The 17,686-nt window shown below is 53.9% G+C and overlaps 1 protein-coding gene across 1 annotated transcript in view; it reads left to right on the top strand.

Moving 5' to 3' along the window:
- The window catches only part of TTBK1 (tau tubulin kinase 1), a 46,201-nt gene extending 29,442 nt beyond the window's left edge, over positions 1-16,759 (top strand). Inside the window, exons 13-14 of the mRNA XM_064294540.1 lie at positions 13,994-15,552; positions 16,348-16,759. Coding sequence (XP_064150610.1) covers positions 13,994-15,552; positions 16,348-16,759 — 1,971 coding nt within the window. The remainder of the gene's footprint in view (positions 1-13,993; positions 15,553-16,347) is intronic.
- The last annotated feature ends 927 nt before the right edge of the window (positions 16,760-17,686 follow it).

Genomic DNA, 17,686 nt, shown 5'->3' on the forward strand with positions numbered 1-17,686 from the left:
TCACTCCCACCTTGGTAGTGGTGTCCAGGTGGGGTCATTCCAGAGTACTGGGGGTGACTGAAATGGCTGGGCCCTGTATCTCCGGAGACCCCCCAACTTCTCAATCCCATATCCCCGAGCATGACTCAGCAGCTCTGGGCATTAGGGGGACAGAGTGAGAGTTACAGGGAGAAAGCAGGTGCTCAAAACCTGCCATGGTGGTGCTGGTGCGGTCCTAGGGGTCAGGCTTACAGGCAGGGCAGTTTATTGTATCATTGAGCACTGACCCTAGGAATTTGAGCTGGGTGTCACCAACTCATGCAGCTGGAGTCAAGCAGTGTAAGGAATCTGTAAGTTCAGGGACTGTGCTAAACAGGGGACTCTGCCCCGCAGTCCTCAGCTCAACAAATTGTTGCCACTATCTTCCAATTTTTATGTGAAATCTCCCAACTTTTTCTCAAAAACAATTTAAAAAAATCATTGTGTGAACCAAACAAAGCCATTTACAGAAGAGGTGGCCCCCGAGCTGTGAGTTTGCAACCTCTGTGAGCCTGAGAACTCCCCACACAATCTGTCTTTTTCAGAATGACACAGCCCCATGGGCTGCAGTACTCTTCCCCAGGAACTCAAACCAGGCGGGCTTCTTAGGGGAGGCAGCTCAGGGTCAGTGGGGCCGTGTGTCATGTATGTCTGCATGCATGGTGAACTCGTGATGTGCGTGCTTGAACGCTGGCCCAGTGGACTTGTTCAGTGTTTTCTTGGTGGGACAGGGTGTGTTCTGAGGACCTGGGGTCAGTGAAAAAAAAACGCTCTATTAAATTCCCAGTAATTAATATACATCCTACATGCACTCAAGGCAGCTTGGGTCACAGCAATAACTGCTCTGTACTCTTATCCCAACTAACATCCTAACCCAAAAATCTCCCTTTGCATTCTCAGTTTTGGGGAAAATGGACATAGCCCTGCCCAGTGGGTGGGGAAGATGATGGCACCTCTGAGCCATGCCTGGCACATTAACCCTTGCCCCCTCCAACCAAAAAAACCAAACCCAGTGCCGTGGAGTCGATTCCGACTCATAGCGACCCTATAAGACAGAGTAGAACTGCCCCACAGAGTTTCCAAGGAGCGCCTGGCGGAATCGAACTGCCAACCCTTATGGTTCACAGCCTTAGCACTTAAACACTACACCACCAGGGTTTCCCCAAGAGGAACAGGCCCTTCAAATCCCAGGAAAAGCCAGTGGTCCCGTCTGTGGAGGTCTGGCCCTTCCTTCACTTTCTCTCTCCTCCGCCCTGCTAAGGTCCCTTTTTCTGGGGAGGGATGGTGGTGTCTCCTAAGGCAGTGGTGGGAGGAGTCTGGGCCACTGGGGTAGGCAGAAGGATGGGTGTCAAAGTATCTATTTGGGTGGCTAAGGGTGGGGACCATGCTTAGGGAGGTTGTGGCTCCAGTGGGGGGTGGGGCCTTTTGCTGTGGGGGCACAGGAATGCTGTAACCTCTGCTATCCTAGAGTTGATTTGGTACCTGGGGATGGAAGCATAGACTTGAAGAAGGGCCTGAACACCACCCCATCCCACCCTTCCCCAAACTCCACTTAGAGCTGGGGCATTCCCAACCCAAGGGGCAGGAATCAGCCTATCCCAGTGGGCACTCCTTGGTATCAAGGAGTGTGGAAATTCCTTGTCCTTAATTTGGGGGCATGTCCCCAAAATTCACATTATTCCCACTAAGGACAGGTGTGCCTCCTGGGGCTGGGGCTGGTGGAGTCTGCCTCTGAAAATCTTAAAGCATCTTTCTCCCTAAGGGAGAGGCTCCCAGCGTGAGGGCCACATCCCTCAAATATCTCAACGGTTCCCCAGTGGGCTTCCCAGCCCAGGCTTACTCTGAGCTGCGCCGCCCTCTCCCCGCCAAGTGAAGAGTTGAGACTGGGTGGGGAAAGACGGGATATGAAGCCCAAAGGACTACGGGTACCTTCCTAGACCTCTCCTTCCCCTCGGCTCTGCTGTCGGTCCCACCACTAATCGTCTCTTCTGCTTGGCAGAGGCTATGGGGGTGGAGTTCACCTTGCCACCCGCTAGCCGCCCCTCGCTCCCCACACACCCACTTCGTAGCTGTGCGCACACTTCGTCCACTTTCCCAACAGCAAACTAGCAACCCCCGGCCCAGGAGAGCACAAAGGCCGCGTTTCCAGGAACCTCCCGCAGGTTTATAACTGTAACCGGGCCCAACCACCGCTTTAAACCCCGTCCCCACCCCCAGGATTCTCCCCCACACCCCTGCCCCGCGGCCTTGGCACCACGAATGTACGTTCAGTCTTTTTAACAAGCTGCTACGCGGCGCGACCAGGGTACCTACCCGCCTCTAAGCTACCCGCCCCCGGGACCCGCTCCACGCGTCGTCCAAACGTCCCTCCCGGGCGCTCCGCCTCAGTCGCCGACCCGAGGGGACTTCAGCCCCCGCCCCCGCCCCCGCGGAGCTGCCTGCTGCTAAAGTCCTGAACTTGGGTTAGCGCTCCCGCCGCCCCCGCCCCCCTCGCGCTCCGTAGCGTTTGCTTTTCGCTTTGCGGGTTCGCTGCCGCAGGGTCTCTGGCCCCAGGGCTGAGCGGGGACTGGGGTGGGGGCTCCCCCTTAGACTGTTTCCTGGGCAGAGGTGCAGAGGAGGGGAGCTGGGGGTGGTTGGCTAATTCTCCAGGCTTGAAAGGCCCCGGTCGCCTCACTCCTGGTTCCTGTTACCTCGACACCGACAGGGCTGCCCCTTGCCCCAAATAATTGGCCTTGCAACTGGATGCCAAAGAGCCTGCAGTTGAGCGGGAGCAAAGCTTTGAGCCTAGGTCTCTCAGACCCACCCAACACCCCCTCTTTGCCCTTGCCCAGCGTCCGTATCCCCTGCCCCACCCCGCTCCACCACTGAGGGCCCTGGGGGTCCCCAAACGTATCCCCACTTCCAGGTCTTCCCCCCCCACCCCCGAAAATAAAACTCAGGGACCAACATCTGCTTCCTTTGCACTTGCTCCGTCGACCCTTCCCCCATTTGGAGGGGCTTCCCTGGGGGAGAGGGGTGGGGTTCGGGGCTCTTGGAGCTGACCTATTGAGCTTGGAGAGGGGCTGGCTCTGCCCTCCGAAAGATCAGAGTGGTGGGATGGGGACCCTCAGCCCAGTGGCCCAGGGTCTTGGGCACCCCCGTACCGGTGTCAGGAGAAGCTCCCTAATCCGGGTGGAGGGGAAGAAAGGGCTGGGAAGGGGATTAGCGGGAGGATGCCCGCCCCCCCCCCCCCCCCGCCGCGGAGATCCCGATTCCCAGTCGGTTTGTTCCTGAGCCTCCCCCTCCCATCATAAATCCTTTCTCTGTCCCTTTTTGTACTGCAATAATACTACTGTATTATACGCTTGCACTATTCCCCGACCCCGGTCAGCGTAAGCATGCACGAAAAACTCAAAACCACACACACACAAAGATGGGACGCTTTTTTTTCCTCCTCTCTCTCTCTCCGGGGTGCGTCCTCCTTAGTGTACATAGCGGCGTCGCGGTGGGGGCGGGGGGCCGGGCCCGGGTAAAAAAAAGCATGCACTGAGCCCCCCGCCCCTAGACTGCGAGTACTGTACAAACCCAACACTTGAAACCGACACTCACACGCGCGCGGCGCCGCCACGGGGGTGGGACACAGACACGCACCCACGCGCACACGGCCGCGCACGGGAGGGGGTGGAGGGCGCCCCGCCGCCACGCGTCGTTGTGCGAGGGATCTTGTGCCTTTTTAAATCCCTGTAAGTTAATGCAGACAATCCGGAGAGCTTGTGTACTACCAAATCCTGATTAAAGACGCCTTCCAGGAACCCGCGCCTCCGCCTGCTTTCTTTCACCGGCCCCCTTGTCTCCCCACCACTCAACGCAGACTCCAACTCTGTGGTCACCCAGTTGGGCATAGGACAGAGGCTAGTCTGATGCTGAAAGAGGGGTAAGGCGAGTAAGTTCCGGGTCAATGGATCCAGCCCTACCCCCACCCCAGGCGGTAGGTGTCACCCAGGCAGGTTGGGGGGAGGGGACCCCAGGTGCCTTCGGCCTAGTTGGACTTGAGCAACCCTTACCCTGCTGTCTGCCTGCTTCCATCCGAAGGGGGGTTTGGGGTGGACTCTGGTCTCTGGGTCCCTTCGTCTCTGCTGGGCTGCCATCCTGACTCCAAACTGACAACTAGTGTGTTGAGGTGGATGGGAGGGAGGAGAGGTGGGCCCACTATGAGCCATCTATGGGCCTTCAGTTTACTGAGGACAACTGTGTGGTGGGGGTGGAGAGCCAGGAGGCTAGATAGTCCTGTGATTGGGGTCTTCTCTGCCACCCTGCCATGATTTGAGGTAGCCCTGGCCTGCCCCCTGCCCCGTGCGTCATTGGGGACAGTGGCCTGTTGAGGGGGATCAGTGAGAATGTCTGATTGTGCATATCCTGAGGGATGCAGGGATAGAATAAGGGTTGAGGAAAGAACTAGGCCAGTGAGAGGAGTGGGACATTAAGGAGAGAATTGCAGACTTCTGAGAGAGAGAGAATGCAGAGGTGGCAGGGATGGAAGGAGAAACAGGAAGGGAGAAAGGCAGAGGAGGCCCCTGGTCAGGGCTACCAGGGTCAGGAAGGAGCTGCCAGAGGCCAAGCTGTCAGGCGAGAAGGGGTTCCCCTCTCTGTGTCCTCCACTCCCTATCCCCACACCCCTGCAGCTCTGCTGCCACAGTGCTAATGGAGGAAGGCAATTCTTTCCTTGGGGCCTAGAGCAAGTATGGCTCAAGAGGAGAAGCTATGGCTGTATTTCCTAAACCCAAGGGTGTTTAGAATGCCTCCCAACACTGTCAACTCCTTATTCTGGGAGATGCTACGGACACTGAGCTCTGGGGGTCAAGTATAAGAGGTTCTGCACAGAACTAGGGTAGGCAGCCGCCTGCCCGGGTCACTTCACCCCTTCTGCCCAGCTGGCCCAGGTGACTGGCACAGGCCAGAGCGCCCAGGGTGGGAGGCACTGCCCTGGGTGTGGGTGGAGGAGGGAAGGGAGGGCTCTTGGCTTGGCAGAGGTGCTTTAGGAGTGGAGACCCAGACAAAGATAGGTGAAGAAACTGGGGAAGGTGATGGTGGACGAGGAGCTGACAAGGCAATACTGTCCATATCTTTTCTCAGGAGCTCCACAGAGGGGAGGTGGGAGCTGGGCACTGAAGTTTCTGAGGGAAGAGGAGGCAGGAGGGGAGGAACTGCTGTGAGAAGCGGGAAGCCCAACCCCCATCCCTCACCCAGCCAGTGGGGGAGGGGTGGTGACAGGCCCCACCCTCCTGCTTTTGTCATTCAGCCCCTCCTAGTCCCTTTCTCTGACCTTGTGACTGTGGGCGATAAGCAGTGCCCAGTGTCTGGGCTTGGCTGGGGTTCAAGCAGGGGAAGTGGCCTGGTGTACCCTGTGTGGTCGCTGGGGATAGGCTGTGTGGAATAATCTGTCCTAGTGTCTGTTTGTTTTTTTGTTTTTTTTTTTTCAGTCTGAGGAGGCCCTGTCTCGGCCCCCAAGGCTAAGAAGAGCCCAGTTTTGTTGGTGGCAGGGAAAGATCAAGGTCAGGCCCATGCCTTCCTCTACTTTTCCTGCTTCCAAAATAAACACCCACTTAGGCTGTACTCTGAAGCCGATGGACTGCGCTCAGTGGGGGAGAGGAGGGCTGGTGCTTTCCTTCTCTCTGAGTGCCCCAGCTTGGATAACTGGTCCCCCAGCCCCCATGATCCAACCCTTACCACACCTGGCATCTACCACCTGGCAACCAAATCACCAGGGAACTTTAAAACCGCCAGAATCCGGGGGAGGAGGGTAGGGCCCAGGGCTCTGTACTGATAAAAAGTCCCCCCTAGATCATCCTGTGCCCAGCCAGACTTGAGAGCCACAGCAAGCAAATGGGAATCATAAAGGGTCACTGCCCGGGGAGGGGGGAAGAAGGTGCGAGCTCCCCCAGACTTTCAGACTTCCCTGGGCTGACACCCAGCACAGTGGCTTCGCTCAGAGGAGCTGGGATGGGCGGGGTCACTGCTGTCCCTCTCCCATGCTGTCCCCAGACTGATGGGGCCAGACACACAGAGGGTGTCTAGTGATCACCACCTGAGTGAATGAACGCAAGATCAAATGGGCAAATGGATGAGTAACTCTTTAGGCTTAGGCGTTCAGAAGAAGCTGGAAGAGGGGTAAGGAGGACTTCACACCACCTGAGCAGGGAGGAACCAGGTCCTGCCCCTCCCCCAACATGGAGCCAGATGGTGGCAGGGCAGAGGGACTTGGAAACAAAATCCAGCATGGGGCAGGTTGGGACGTCATCCTGGTGAATCTTGGGGCAAAGCTGTCCTCACTGTGAGATTTGAGGCCCTTCCTGCCAAACAATACAGGGACCCAGGTTTCCCTGTATGGAAAAGAATGGGAGGCCAGCGAGGCAATGGAGAGAGTTCTGGGGTCTGGACCACACTGGTTGATGTGGCCCAAGTCAGTGCCTATCTGCAGGCCTCAGTTTCCCAGTATGATATTATGACTGATAACTGAGTCTCAGCTCTTCTCACTTCACTCCCTTCTTGATAAGGGGAGGCGAGGACTTTAAGATGGAAGGAGAGGAGGTTCCAGCTATAATCACCCACCCAATGTGGCACCATGGACAAGAAGGTCCATCCTCTGGTACAGTTTTTTTTTTAATTTTTATTGTACTTTAAGTGAAAGGTTACAAATCAAGTTAATCTCTCATACAAAAATTTATATACACCTTGCTATATACTCCTAATTGCTCTCCCCCTAATGAGACAGCATACTCCTTTCCCTACTCTCTATTTTTGTGTCCATTTGGCCAGCTTCTGACCGCCTCTGCTTCCTCATCTCCTCTCCAGACAGAAGCTGCCCACATAGTCTCATGTGTCTTCTTGATCTAAGAAGCTCACTCTTCACCAGTATCATTTTCTGTCCCGTAGACCAGTCCAATCCCTGTCTGAAGAGTTGGCTTCGGGAACGGTTCCTTTCTTGGGCTAACAGAAGGTCTGGGGACCATGACCTCTGGGGTCCTTCTAGCCTCAGTCAGACCATTAAGTATGGTCTGTTTATGAGAATTTGAGGTCTGCATCCCACTACTCTCCTGCTCCTTCAGGGGTTCTCTTTTGTGTTCCCTGTCAGGGCAGTTATCGGTTGTAGCCAGGCACCGTCTAGTTCTTTGGGTCTGAGGCTGATGTAGTCTGTGGTTTATGTGGCCCTTTCTGTCTCTTGGGCTCATAATTACCTTGTGTCTTTGGTGTTCTTCATTCTCCTTTGCTCCAGGTGGGGTGAGACCAATTGATGCTCCTTAGCTGGCTGCTTGCTAGCATTTAAGACCCCAGACACCACTGTCCAAAGTGGGATGAAGAATGTTTTCTTGACAGATTATGCCAGTTGACTTGGATGTCCTCTGAAACCATGGTCCCCAAACCTCCGCCCCTGCTACACTGGCCTTCGAAGCATTCAGTTTATTCAGGAAACTTCTTTGGGGTTGGTTTAGTCCAGTTGTGCTGAACTCTCCTGTATTGTGTATTGTCTTTCCCTTCACCTAAAATAGTTCTTACCCACTATCTAGTTAGTGAAAACCCCTCTCCCTCCCTTCCTCCCCACTCTCATAACCATCAAAGAATATTTTCTCCTCTGTTTAAGCTATTTTTCAAGCTCTTATAATAGTGGTCTCACAATATTTGTTCTTTTGCAACTGACTAATTTCACTAAGCATAATGCCTTCCAGATTCCCCCATGTTCACGGATTCATCGTTGTTCTTTATCAGTGCGTAGTATTCCATTGTGTGAATATACCATAATTTATTTATCCATTCATCCTTTGATGGGTACCTTGGTTGCTTCCATCTTTTGCTCTTGTAAACAGTGCTGCAATGAACATGGGAGTGCATATACCTGTTCGTGTAAAGGCTCTTATTTCTCTAGGATATATTCCAAGGAATGGGATTGCTGGATCGTATGGTAGTTCTATTTCTAGCTTTTTAAGGAAGCGCCAAATCAATTTCCAAAGTGGTTGTACCATTTTACATTCCCACCAGCAATGCATAAGTAAGTGTTCCAGTCTCTCCACAACCTCTCGAACATTTATTATTTTGTGTTTTTTGGATTAATGCCAGCCTTGTTAGAGTGAGATGGAATCTCATGATAGTTTTGATTTGCATTTCTCTAATGGCTAATGATTGTGAGCATTTTCTCATGTATCTGTTAGCTACCTGAATGTCTTCTTTAGTGAAGTGCCTGTTCATATCCTTTGCCCATTTTTTAATTGGTTGTCTTTTTGTAGTTGAGTTTTTGCAGTATCATGTAGATTTTAGAGATCAGACACTGATTGGAAATGTCATAGCTAAACACTTTTTCCCAGTCTGTAGGTAATCTTTTTACTCTTTTGTTGAAGTCTTTGGATACGCATAGGTGTTTGATTTTTAGGAGTTCTCAGTTATCTAGTTTTTCTTCTGCATTGTTAGTAATGTTTTGTATACTGTTTATGCCATGTATTAGGGCTCCTAGCGTTGTCCCTATTTTTTCTTCCATGATCTTTATCATTTTAGATTTTATATTTAGGTCTTTGATCCATTTTGAGTTAGTTTTTGTGCATGGTGTGAGGTATGGGTCTTGTTTCATTTTTTTGCAGATGGATAACCAGTTATGCTAGCACCATTTGTTAAACAGACTATCTTTTCCGAATTTAACTGACTTTGGGCCTTTGCCAAATATCAGCTGCTCATATGTGGATGGATTTATGTCTGGATTCTCAATTCTGTTCCATTGGTCTATGTATCTGTTTCTGTACCAGTACCAGGCTGTTTTGACTACTGTGGAGGTATAATATGTTCTAAAATCAGGTAGTGTGAGGCCTCCCACTTTGTTCTTCTTTTTCAGTAATGCTTTATTTATCCAGGGCCTCTTTCCCTTCCACATGAAGTTGGTAATTTGTTTCTCCATCTCATTAAAAAATGTCATTGGTTTTTTACTGATTAATTAGTAGATAAGAACTGCTTTAGGTGAAGGGAAGGACAACACTCAATACATGGAAGGTCAGCTCAACTGGACTGGACCAAAAGCAAAGAAGTTTCCGGGATAAAATGAATGCTTCAAAGGTCAGCGGAGCAAGGGCGGGGGTTTGGGGACCATGGTTTAAGGGGACTTCTAAGTCAATTGGCAAAATAATTCCATTATGAAAACATTCTGCATCCCACTTTGAAATGTGGCGTCTGGGGTCTTAAATTCTAAAAAGCAGCCATCTAAGATGCATCAATTGGTCTCAACCCAGCTGGAGCAAAGGAGAATGAAGAACACCAAGGTCACACGACAACTAAGAGCCCAAGAGACAGAAAGGGCCACATGAACCAGACACCTACATCATCCTGAGATCAGAAGAACTAGTTGGTGCCCGGCCACAATCGATGACTGCTCTGACAGGGAGCACAACAGAGAACCCCTGAGGGAGCAGGAGATCAGTGGGATGCAGACCCCAAATTCTCATAAAAAGACCATACTTAATGGTCTGACTGAGACTAGAGGAATCCTGGCGGTCATGGTCCCCAAACCTTCTGTTGGCACAGGACAGGAACCATTCCCCAAGACAACTCATCAGACATGAAAGGGACTGGACAGTGGGTAGGAGAGAGATGCTGATGAAGAGTGAGCTAATTATATCAGGTGGACACTTGAGACTGTGTTGGCATCTACTGTCTGGAGGGGGGATGGCAGGATAGAGAGAGTTGGAAGCTGGCAAAATTGTCACGAAAGGAGAGACTGGAAGGGCTGACTCATTAGGGGGAGAGCAAGTGGGAGTATGGAGTAAGGTGTATATAAACTTATATGTGACAGACTGACTTGATTTGTAAACGTTCACTTGAAGCTCAATAAAAGTTAATAAAAAAATGTCATTGGAATTTGGATTGGAAATGCATTGTATCTATAGATCACTTTTGGAAGAATAGACATTTTTACAATGTTGAGTCTTCCTATCCATGAGCAAGGTATATTTTTCCACTTATGTAGGTCTCTTTTGGTTTCTTGCAGTAGTGTCTTGTAGTTTCCTTTGTACAGGTCTTTACATCTCTGGTAAGATTTATTCCTAAGTGTTTTATCTTCTTGGGGGCTACTGTAAATGGTATTGATTTGATGATTTCTTCCTCGATGTTCTTTTTGTTGGTGTAGAGGAATCCAGCTGATTTTCGTATGTTTATTTTGTATCCTGGTCCTCTGCTGAGCTCTTCTATTAGTTTCAGTAGTTTTCTTGAGGATTCTTTAGGGTTTTCTGTGAATAAGACCATGTCATCTGCAAATAGAGATACTTTTTATTCTTTCTTACCCATCTGGATGCCCTTTATTTCTTTATGTAGCCTAATTGCTCTGGCTAGGACCTCCAGGGCAATGTTGAATAAGGGTGGTGATAAAGGGCATCCTTGTCTGGTTCCTGCTCTCATCTGGTAGAGTTTTTCCAGAGAGATCCAGGGCCTGATTGGAGGGCAGAGGGGAGGGTGGTTCTAATAGGGATGCCTGTGAGAACAGTGTCAGAGATGGGATTGGGAAAGCAGGCAGAGGTTCTGCTGAGAGCAGATGACCTGGTGGGGTCAAAGGACATCCCTAGGGTGTAGGATGTGCCTGGTGTTGGATGGATGGTTCTGATCTGGACAGGAGACAGACATGATCAGAGCTCTGTGTCTGTCTGTCCCTGACCTTCAATGCCAGCACCTACCCCATGGTCCTTACTCACCAAGGAACTCACAGCACCCCGCTCCGACTCTGCATAGCTGATTTCTCTAGCCTTAACATGATAACTAGATGTGGCAAAGTGCCCCAGCACACTGGCTGGCACAGAGTCAGTGCTCAGTGTTTGTGAATGAATGAATGGTGTTGAAAAAGAAAACAATTGCTGGGGCCTTCTAGCCTGGGTGAGAAGAGGACAAAGTTCTAAGGACCTTCACCTGCCTCACTCAAACAGGGTCTGCTGGGGTCCTACCAGGTCTGATGCTACCCTGTCTTGCTTCATCCTCTTCCCCCGACCCCCCCCCCAAACAAATGCTCATGATGCTGTGATACTAATGGAGATTATGGCAGCTCGGGAGGGGAGAATTCGCTGCCTGGGTCTGACCCTCACCCTTGGAGATTGCTTTCTTTCCCTGTACTGGCCTTTAGGCTGACTTTGCACAGAGACCTCAACTGACAGAGTCCCCTTTTCCCACCACCATATTCCCCAGAGGTTTGGCATCCAGGCTTTTCTGGGAGTGGGGAGGGGAAGTGATCTTCAAGTAGTGCAGAAGCAGGAGGTGGCAGTGGGGTGGAAGGGAACTAACATTCATTGAGCAGCTGCTATATGCCAGGCCCATTGCTTATAAAACCAAAACCAAACCTGTTGCTTTCAAGTTGATTCCAACTCACAGAGGCCCTATAGAACAGAGTAGAACTGCCCCATAGGATTTCCAAGGCTGTAAGCTTTCAAGAAGTAGACTGCCACATCTTTCTCCTGTGGAGTGGCTAGTGGGTTCAAGCCACCAGCCTTTCAGTTAGCAGCCAAGCACTTAACGACTGTGCCACCAGGGCTCCTTCCATTGTTTATACTACCTCATTTATGCTCACAACCTTTGTGGAGTGTGCATTATCCCCATTTCATTTGCCTGATATAGAGAATGCACACTCCATGAAAACGAGGATCATGTCTGTCTTGATCTGAAATCTGGTTCATCTGGTGGTTGGGACAAGAGACATACGAGAATGAATGAATGAAAAAAAAACATGGCCTCCACCCTCAAGAGGCTCTGTGTTTAGTAGAAGAGAGAACCATGTAAGCACACACAGATAGAAAGCGGCAGGCTCTCTGATGGAGGATGTGGGAAACAAGTAGAAAGGGAAGAGTAACAAAGCCTGCTTGGCAGTGGACAGGAAGATGGACAGTACACCAGGCTTTGCTGGAGAAGAGCTGTTGGAGCTGGGTCTTGGAGGAAGAGTACGGGGTTATCCTGTGAACAGAGGAGAAAGGAGGGACCCCAGGCAGAGGAAATTGCCTGGGCAAAGGCCAGAAGTGTGCAATGGCATGATGGGTCCAGGGAAGTGCTGGTGGTATCAGAGCATCTGCTGGAGCATAGGCTGGGGGACCATGGCATGCTACAAGAAGTGAGGCTGAAGCAGACGGAAGGGGCCAGATCATGAGGTGGCTGTGTATGGGAGGGTGCTCTTGTGCCAAGCCAAGGACTTGAAACTGTTTCTGAGGACTGTGGGGGCCAGTGCAGGTGTGGAACAGAGAGATGGGACCAGATTTAAGTTTCAGGAAGACCACTGAGCAGCCATAGGAAGCATGGATTGGCAGTGCAGAACTGGAGAGAACCAGCTGCTGAAAACCACCGCTAACCACCAGGTAGGACAAGGCTATGCCCATGGGGCTGGTAGTTAGCAGACACAGATGTTTAAGGGGATACTTGAGAAGACTCTCTGAGAGCCTGGATGGACATGAAGGTGGAGGAGATGACACGATGAATCTGGGGCTCCTGGTCTGGGTGGGCTATGCTCTGCTAGTTCGGGAAGACAAAGGCCTAGTGTGTTCCAAAAGGCTAACAAAGTGCTGGACACTGTCAGATAGAAACTACCAACCTAGCCAGCAGCAAAACCGTGTCAGCCCTGATGGTGCCCAGTGCATTGTGGTGTCTGGGGCTGTTTGTGGATTGAAGAGGGTGGAGCAGAGGATGGATCAGGAAGGTAAAGAAGACACAGCAGCTGAGGTCGTGATAAAGCGGGCAGCCCCTTCTAGTCTAGACAGAAGGAGGCTAAGGGATGTGGCTGAAGTCTAGAAAACCAAGAACAGGTCTGGCCATCACACTGCACTGGGCTCTGCTTGAAAGAGGAAATTTACTCCAGGTGGGGACTCAAAATATACCTGTACAGGGCGGGACAAATTCCTGTCAGCAAGGCCAAGAGGGGGCACAAGGTCCGGAACTCCAGGGGGCCCAGCCTGCACCTTCGGGGGATGGAAGATGGCCCTGACTTTGCCCTTATCAGACACAGGTTCTGGAGGGCTTGTGAGGAGGTAGTGAGGGGCTGGCCAGCTGTGGGCCAGTCCAAGCCCAGGCATCTCAGGAAGTGACCCAGACATTCTGCTGCCTCTCTCTGGGCTCCATTTCCACATCTGCAAAATGGGAGGGTTGAGCTAAATGGCATCAGTGGTGCCTTCTGGTTCTCACTTTCTGCTGTTGACTTTAGGGGTCTGCTGTTTTCTCTGGGGTTGACTCTAGGGTTGGGGGCACACACAGTGAGGAATGGGAAAATGGAGAGGGCAGAGAGACAGAACAGCCACCAGGATCAGGGCCTGGCACCTCAGGGGACCTGGAGCATGGCCATAGTCATTCGTCAGAGATGTATTGAGCACTTGCTAGGTGTTGAGTTCCTGGGTGGTGCAAATGGTTACTGCGCTTGGCTGCTCACCTCCAAAGGGTTGGAGCTTTGGACCTACCCAGCAGTGCCATAGAAGAAAGGCCTGGAGATCTACTTCCAAAAAGTCAGTCACTGAAAACTATCATGGAGCACAGTTCTACTCTGACATACATGGGGTCGCCATGAGTTAATGTCAACTCCACGGCAATGAGTTTGGAGGTCCTTAAGGAGCCCCTGGGTGGTACAATTAACACGCTCAGCTGCTAACTGAGAGGTTAGGCACTCGAGTCCACCCAGAGGTGTCATGGAAAAAGACCCTGCTGATCTACTTCTGAAAAATCAGCCACTGAAAACCCTATGAAGTGCAGGTCTACTCTGAACACATGGGTTTACCATCAGTCAGAGATGACATGACAGCAACTGGTGTTCCTGGTACTAGGTGTCAGGGACCATTCGAGGCTCTGGGGATACAGCAGTGAAGAAAGCAGGCCCTATCCCTACCCTCCTGAAGCTTAGAGACTAGTAGGCACCCCGGGGCATGTGGGTCTCCTGCTTGGGGGAGCAGTCGAGGCCCTCTTAGGCCCAGGAGGGTGGAAGACCTCAGCGGGCCCCTGTGTGTGCTCCTTGCAGGTATTCTCCGTGGCGCCCCCGTTTGAGGTGAACGGTCTCCCACGAGCTGTGCCTCTGAACCTGCCCTACCAGGACTTCAAGAGAGATCTCTCTGATTACCGTGAGCGGGCACGGCTGCTCAACAGGGTCCGGAGGGTGGGCTTCTCGCACACATTGCTCACTACCCCCCAGGTCCCTCTGGCTCCCTTTCAGCCTCAGGCCAATGGGAAGGAGGAAGAGGAAGAGGAGGAGGAAGAGGAAGAAGAAGAGGAGGAAGAGGATGAGGAAGAGGAGGAAGAAGAGGAGGAAGAGGAAGAGGAGGAAGAGGAGGAGGAGGCAGTGGCTCTGGAGGAGGTGCTGGGGCCTCGCAGTAGCTCTAGCAGTGAGGGGACCGAAAGAAGCACTGACCGGAGCCAGGAGGGTGCCCCATCCACACTGCTGGCCGATGATCAGAAGGAGTCCAGGGGCCGGGCCTCCGTGGCCGACGGGGACCTAGAGCCTGAGGAGGGCTCCAAAACGCTGGTGCTTGTCTCCCCTGGTGACATGAAGAAGTCACCTGTCACTGCCGACCTGGCCCCTGAGCCCGATCTGGGCACTCTGGCTGCCCTCACTCCTCAGCACGAACGGCCCCAGCCCACTGGCAGCCAGCTGGATGTGTCTGAGCCAGGCACCCTGTCCTCTGTCCTCAAGTCTGAGCCCAAGCCCCCTGGGCCCGGTATAGGGCCAGGGGTTGGGACGGTGACCACAGGGGCAGTGGGAGTGGCCGTCACCTCCTCACCCTTCACCAAAGTTGAGAGGACCTTTGTACACATTGCAGAGAAAACCCACCTTAACGTTATGTCTTCCGGTGGGCAGGCCTTACCACCTGAGGAGCTCGGCACTCGGGTTGAGCTGGGCCTGGGGGTGCCCTCTGATGGGGATGCTGCACAGGAGGGGGCCCCGGTGCCCCTGGAGAATGGCATCACCCTGTCAGGACTGGATGGGGCCGAGACAGAGAGCTGTGCCCTGTACGGCCCTCCCAGGGACAGTCCCTCAGAGGTGGCTGTGGACTCACTGCCCAATGGCCCAGCCCTGGCTGATAGGGCAGTCCCAGTATCCCCGCTGGAGGCAGGCCCTGAGAAACTGGCCACGATCTCTCCCAGCCGCCAGGCCCGGCCAGGCCCACGTCTGAGGAGCCGTATCCCTGTCCTGCTGTCTGAGGAGGACACAGGCTCAGAGCCCTCGGGCTCACTGTCGGCCAAAGAGCGGTGGAGCAAGAGGGCACGGCCACAGCAGGACCTGGCCCGGCTAGTGATGGAGAAGAGGCAAGGCCGGCTGCTGCTGCGCCTGGCATCAGGGGCTTCGTCCTCCTCCAGTGAGGAGCAACGTCGTGCTTCTGAGACACTTTCCGGCACGGGCTCCGAGGAGGACACCCCTGCCTCTGAGCCTACAGTGCCCAGGAAGGCTAGTAGGGCGGCAGCCACCCGGAGCCGGATTCCCCGTCCCATCAGCATTCGAATGTCCACACCTGCCGCAGCCCAGCAGCCCCCCAGTAGACTCCAAGGCGCGACCCCAGCATCTGACACAGCCATCACCAGCAGGTGAGAAACCATTGCCCACCCTAGGGTGGACTGGGGGTGACCATAGAAGGCGCCCACCAGTAGGGGCTTTCCCAGACCCAAGGTCAGGGGCTGTTGAAGATTGGGAGGGACCCTCAGCTACACCCCCTGTCCACCACCTCCCCAACTGGGCTCAGTTTTTCATCTGACTCAGGGAGTGGGTAGAGTAAAAATGTCTGGAAGGGGCGCCAGGGAGGCCAGGCATGGGAAAGGGTAATGGGGGATAGTGGCGTTCACACACAGCTTCCAGTGTGCCATGGGCATGTGAAGCTAAAAGATAAACCCAGAGCACTTAACTGATGGGAGACAACATCAGAACATTTCATATTAATGCAAACATGGGTATATTATAGAGAAATTTGCAAAATCCTGATGGCCTGGTGCTTAAGTGCTGCGGCTACTAACCAAAGGGTCGGCAGTTTGAATCTGCCAGGCGCTTCTTGGAAACTCTACCGGGCAGTTCTACTCTGTCCTCTAGGGTCCCTGAGTCGGAATCGACTCAACGGCACTGGGTTTTGGTATGAGAATATTAAAAATGAAACAGATACCAAAGAAAGCCGCAGCAGGCCTTGGGAGAGTGTGGCCCCTACAGGTAGTGCTCTGGAGGAGGGAGCACCAGGCCTCAGTTTACCCATCTGTGCCATGGTCTCAATCTCATCCAGCTCAGGATATAGGGCTCTAGGGCAGACTTCACACCCAGGAGGATTCTGAAAATGTCTCCTTTTTTGTTTCTTTTTCCCCTTTCCACTTGCCTTCTGTTCTCTGCTCCTCACGCAGGCTCCAGCTGCAGAAGCCCCCGGGGTCGGCCATTGCTGCTGACCTCCGACCCAAACAGCCCTCCGGCGGCGGCCCGCGTCCAGGCAGAGCACGAGTGGGAGCCAGGCCCCACGGCCCCGCCCCCGGCCCCGCCCCCGCGCCGCGCAGTCCTGGGCTCCCCGCAGCCCCGCGCAACCCCAGCGCTTCCCCACGGAGCCACTCCCTGACCCGCAAAGAGAGCCCCACCCCCTCGCACCAGGTCCGGCCCGCGGGCCCTCCACCCCGCGGAGCCCCACAGGCCCGGGCCCAGCCTGATGGCACCCGCTCCCCGGGGGGCCCCAAGAAAGGACCCAGAGGGAAACTCCAGACTCAGAGTGCAGTAACCAAAGGCCGGGCGGGGGTCACGGAAGGCCGGGCCGGAGCCAGATCATGACGCCGCGGCCCTCCGCGGCCGGACTGGCCCTCCCCCGTCCCCCACCCTCGCCCCGAAGCCCGCCTGCCGGCCACACTGGAACGGCTCCCAGCACAGCCTTACGCGCCCGACGCGCCACCCGCGGCCCCAGCTTCCCGCCTGCACACGAGAGAACGTGCGGGGACACGCGGTGCCCCGCCCACTGGCCCAGCTGGTGGCGGGCACGGTGCCTCCTGTGGCGGGACGTCCTGATCCCGGTCCCCTCCCGTTCCCTACCCCCCTCCCCCCTGCCCCCATCAGGCGGGGAGGGCTCACACCGGTCCCTCCACCCCACCCTGGGGAAGGCAGAGCCACTCTTCATCGAGGACTCCACTTCTAGGCCACCCCACTCATCCCCCAGGCCTCGGCTGCTCTCCAGGCTCCCACAAGGACCTCTGCTTACACCTCCTGCGGCGCCTTTCCCTCCTCCTGACCCTCTTGCAGCCAGATCCCCTCCTTTTCAGAGAAAGGAGCAGCCCCAAATTCCAGAAGTGGAGGCGCTAGCCTCCCCCGGGTGTCAGCCCCACGGTGTCCTGGCAGTTGTGGTAAAGGGGAGGCCTCTTCTCAGCGGCCAGGCTGGGGGCTGAGGAGGTGGGATTCAGGGGCCACAGGTCCACGCAGCTGTGAGGGGCAGGCCTGATCTGCCCCAAAGTCAAGTCCATCTTGGACACCCATGGGGAGGCAATTCTTGGGGGAGGCTTTAGGGTACAAAGACCTCTCCCCCTAAATTTGGGTGTGCCCTCAATGAGAACCACGGGGTGTGTGGGCTGCCCTCCTGTGCAAATATTTCCCAAGGGGAAATTGGAGGGGGGCTTCAAAAGAGGTTTCACCCTCTCCCTTGGCCTCCTGATCTAGTGCTCAGGACCCCTCACCATCAGGAATTCCTTCTTGCTATCTAACCTCAGTTCT

The sequence above is a fragment of the Loxodonta africana genome, chromosome 1, assembly GCF_030014295.1.
Source record: "Loxodonta africana isolate mLoxAfr1 chromosome 1, mLoxAfr1.hap2, whole genome shotgun sequence".
NCBI lineage: Eukaryota > Metazoa > Chordata > Mammalia > Proboscidea > Elephantidae > Loxodonta > Loxodonta africana.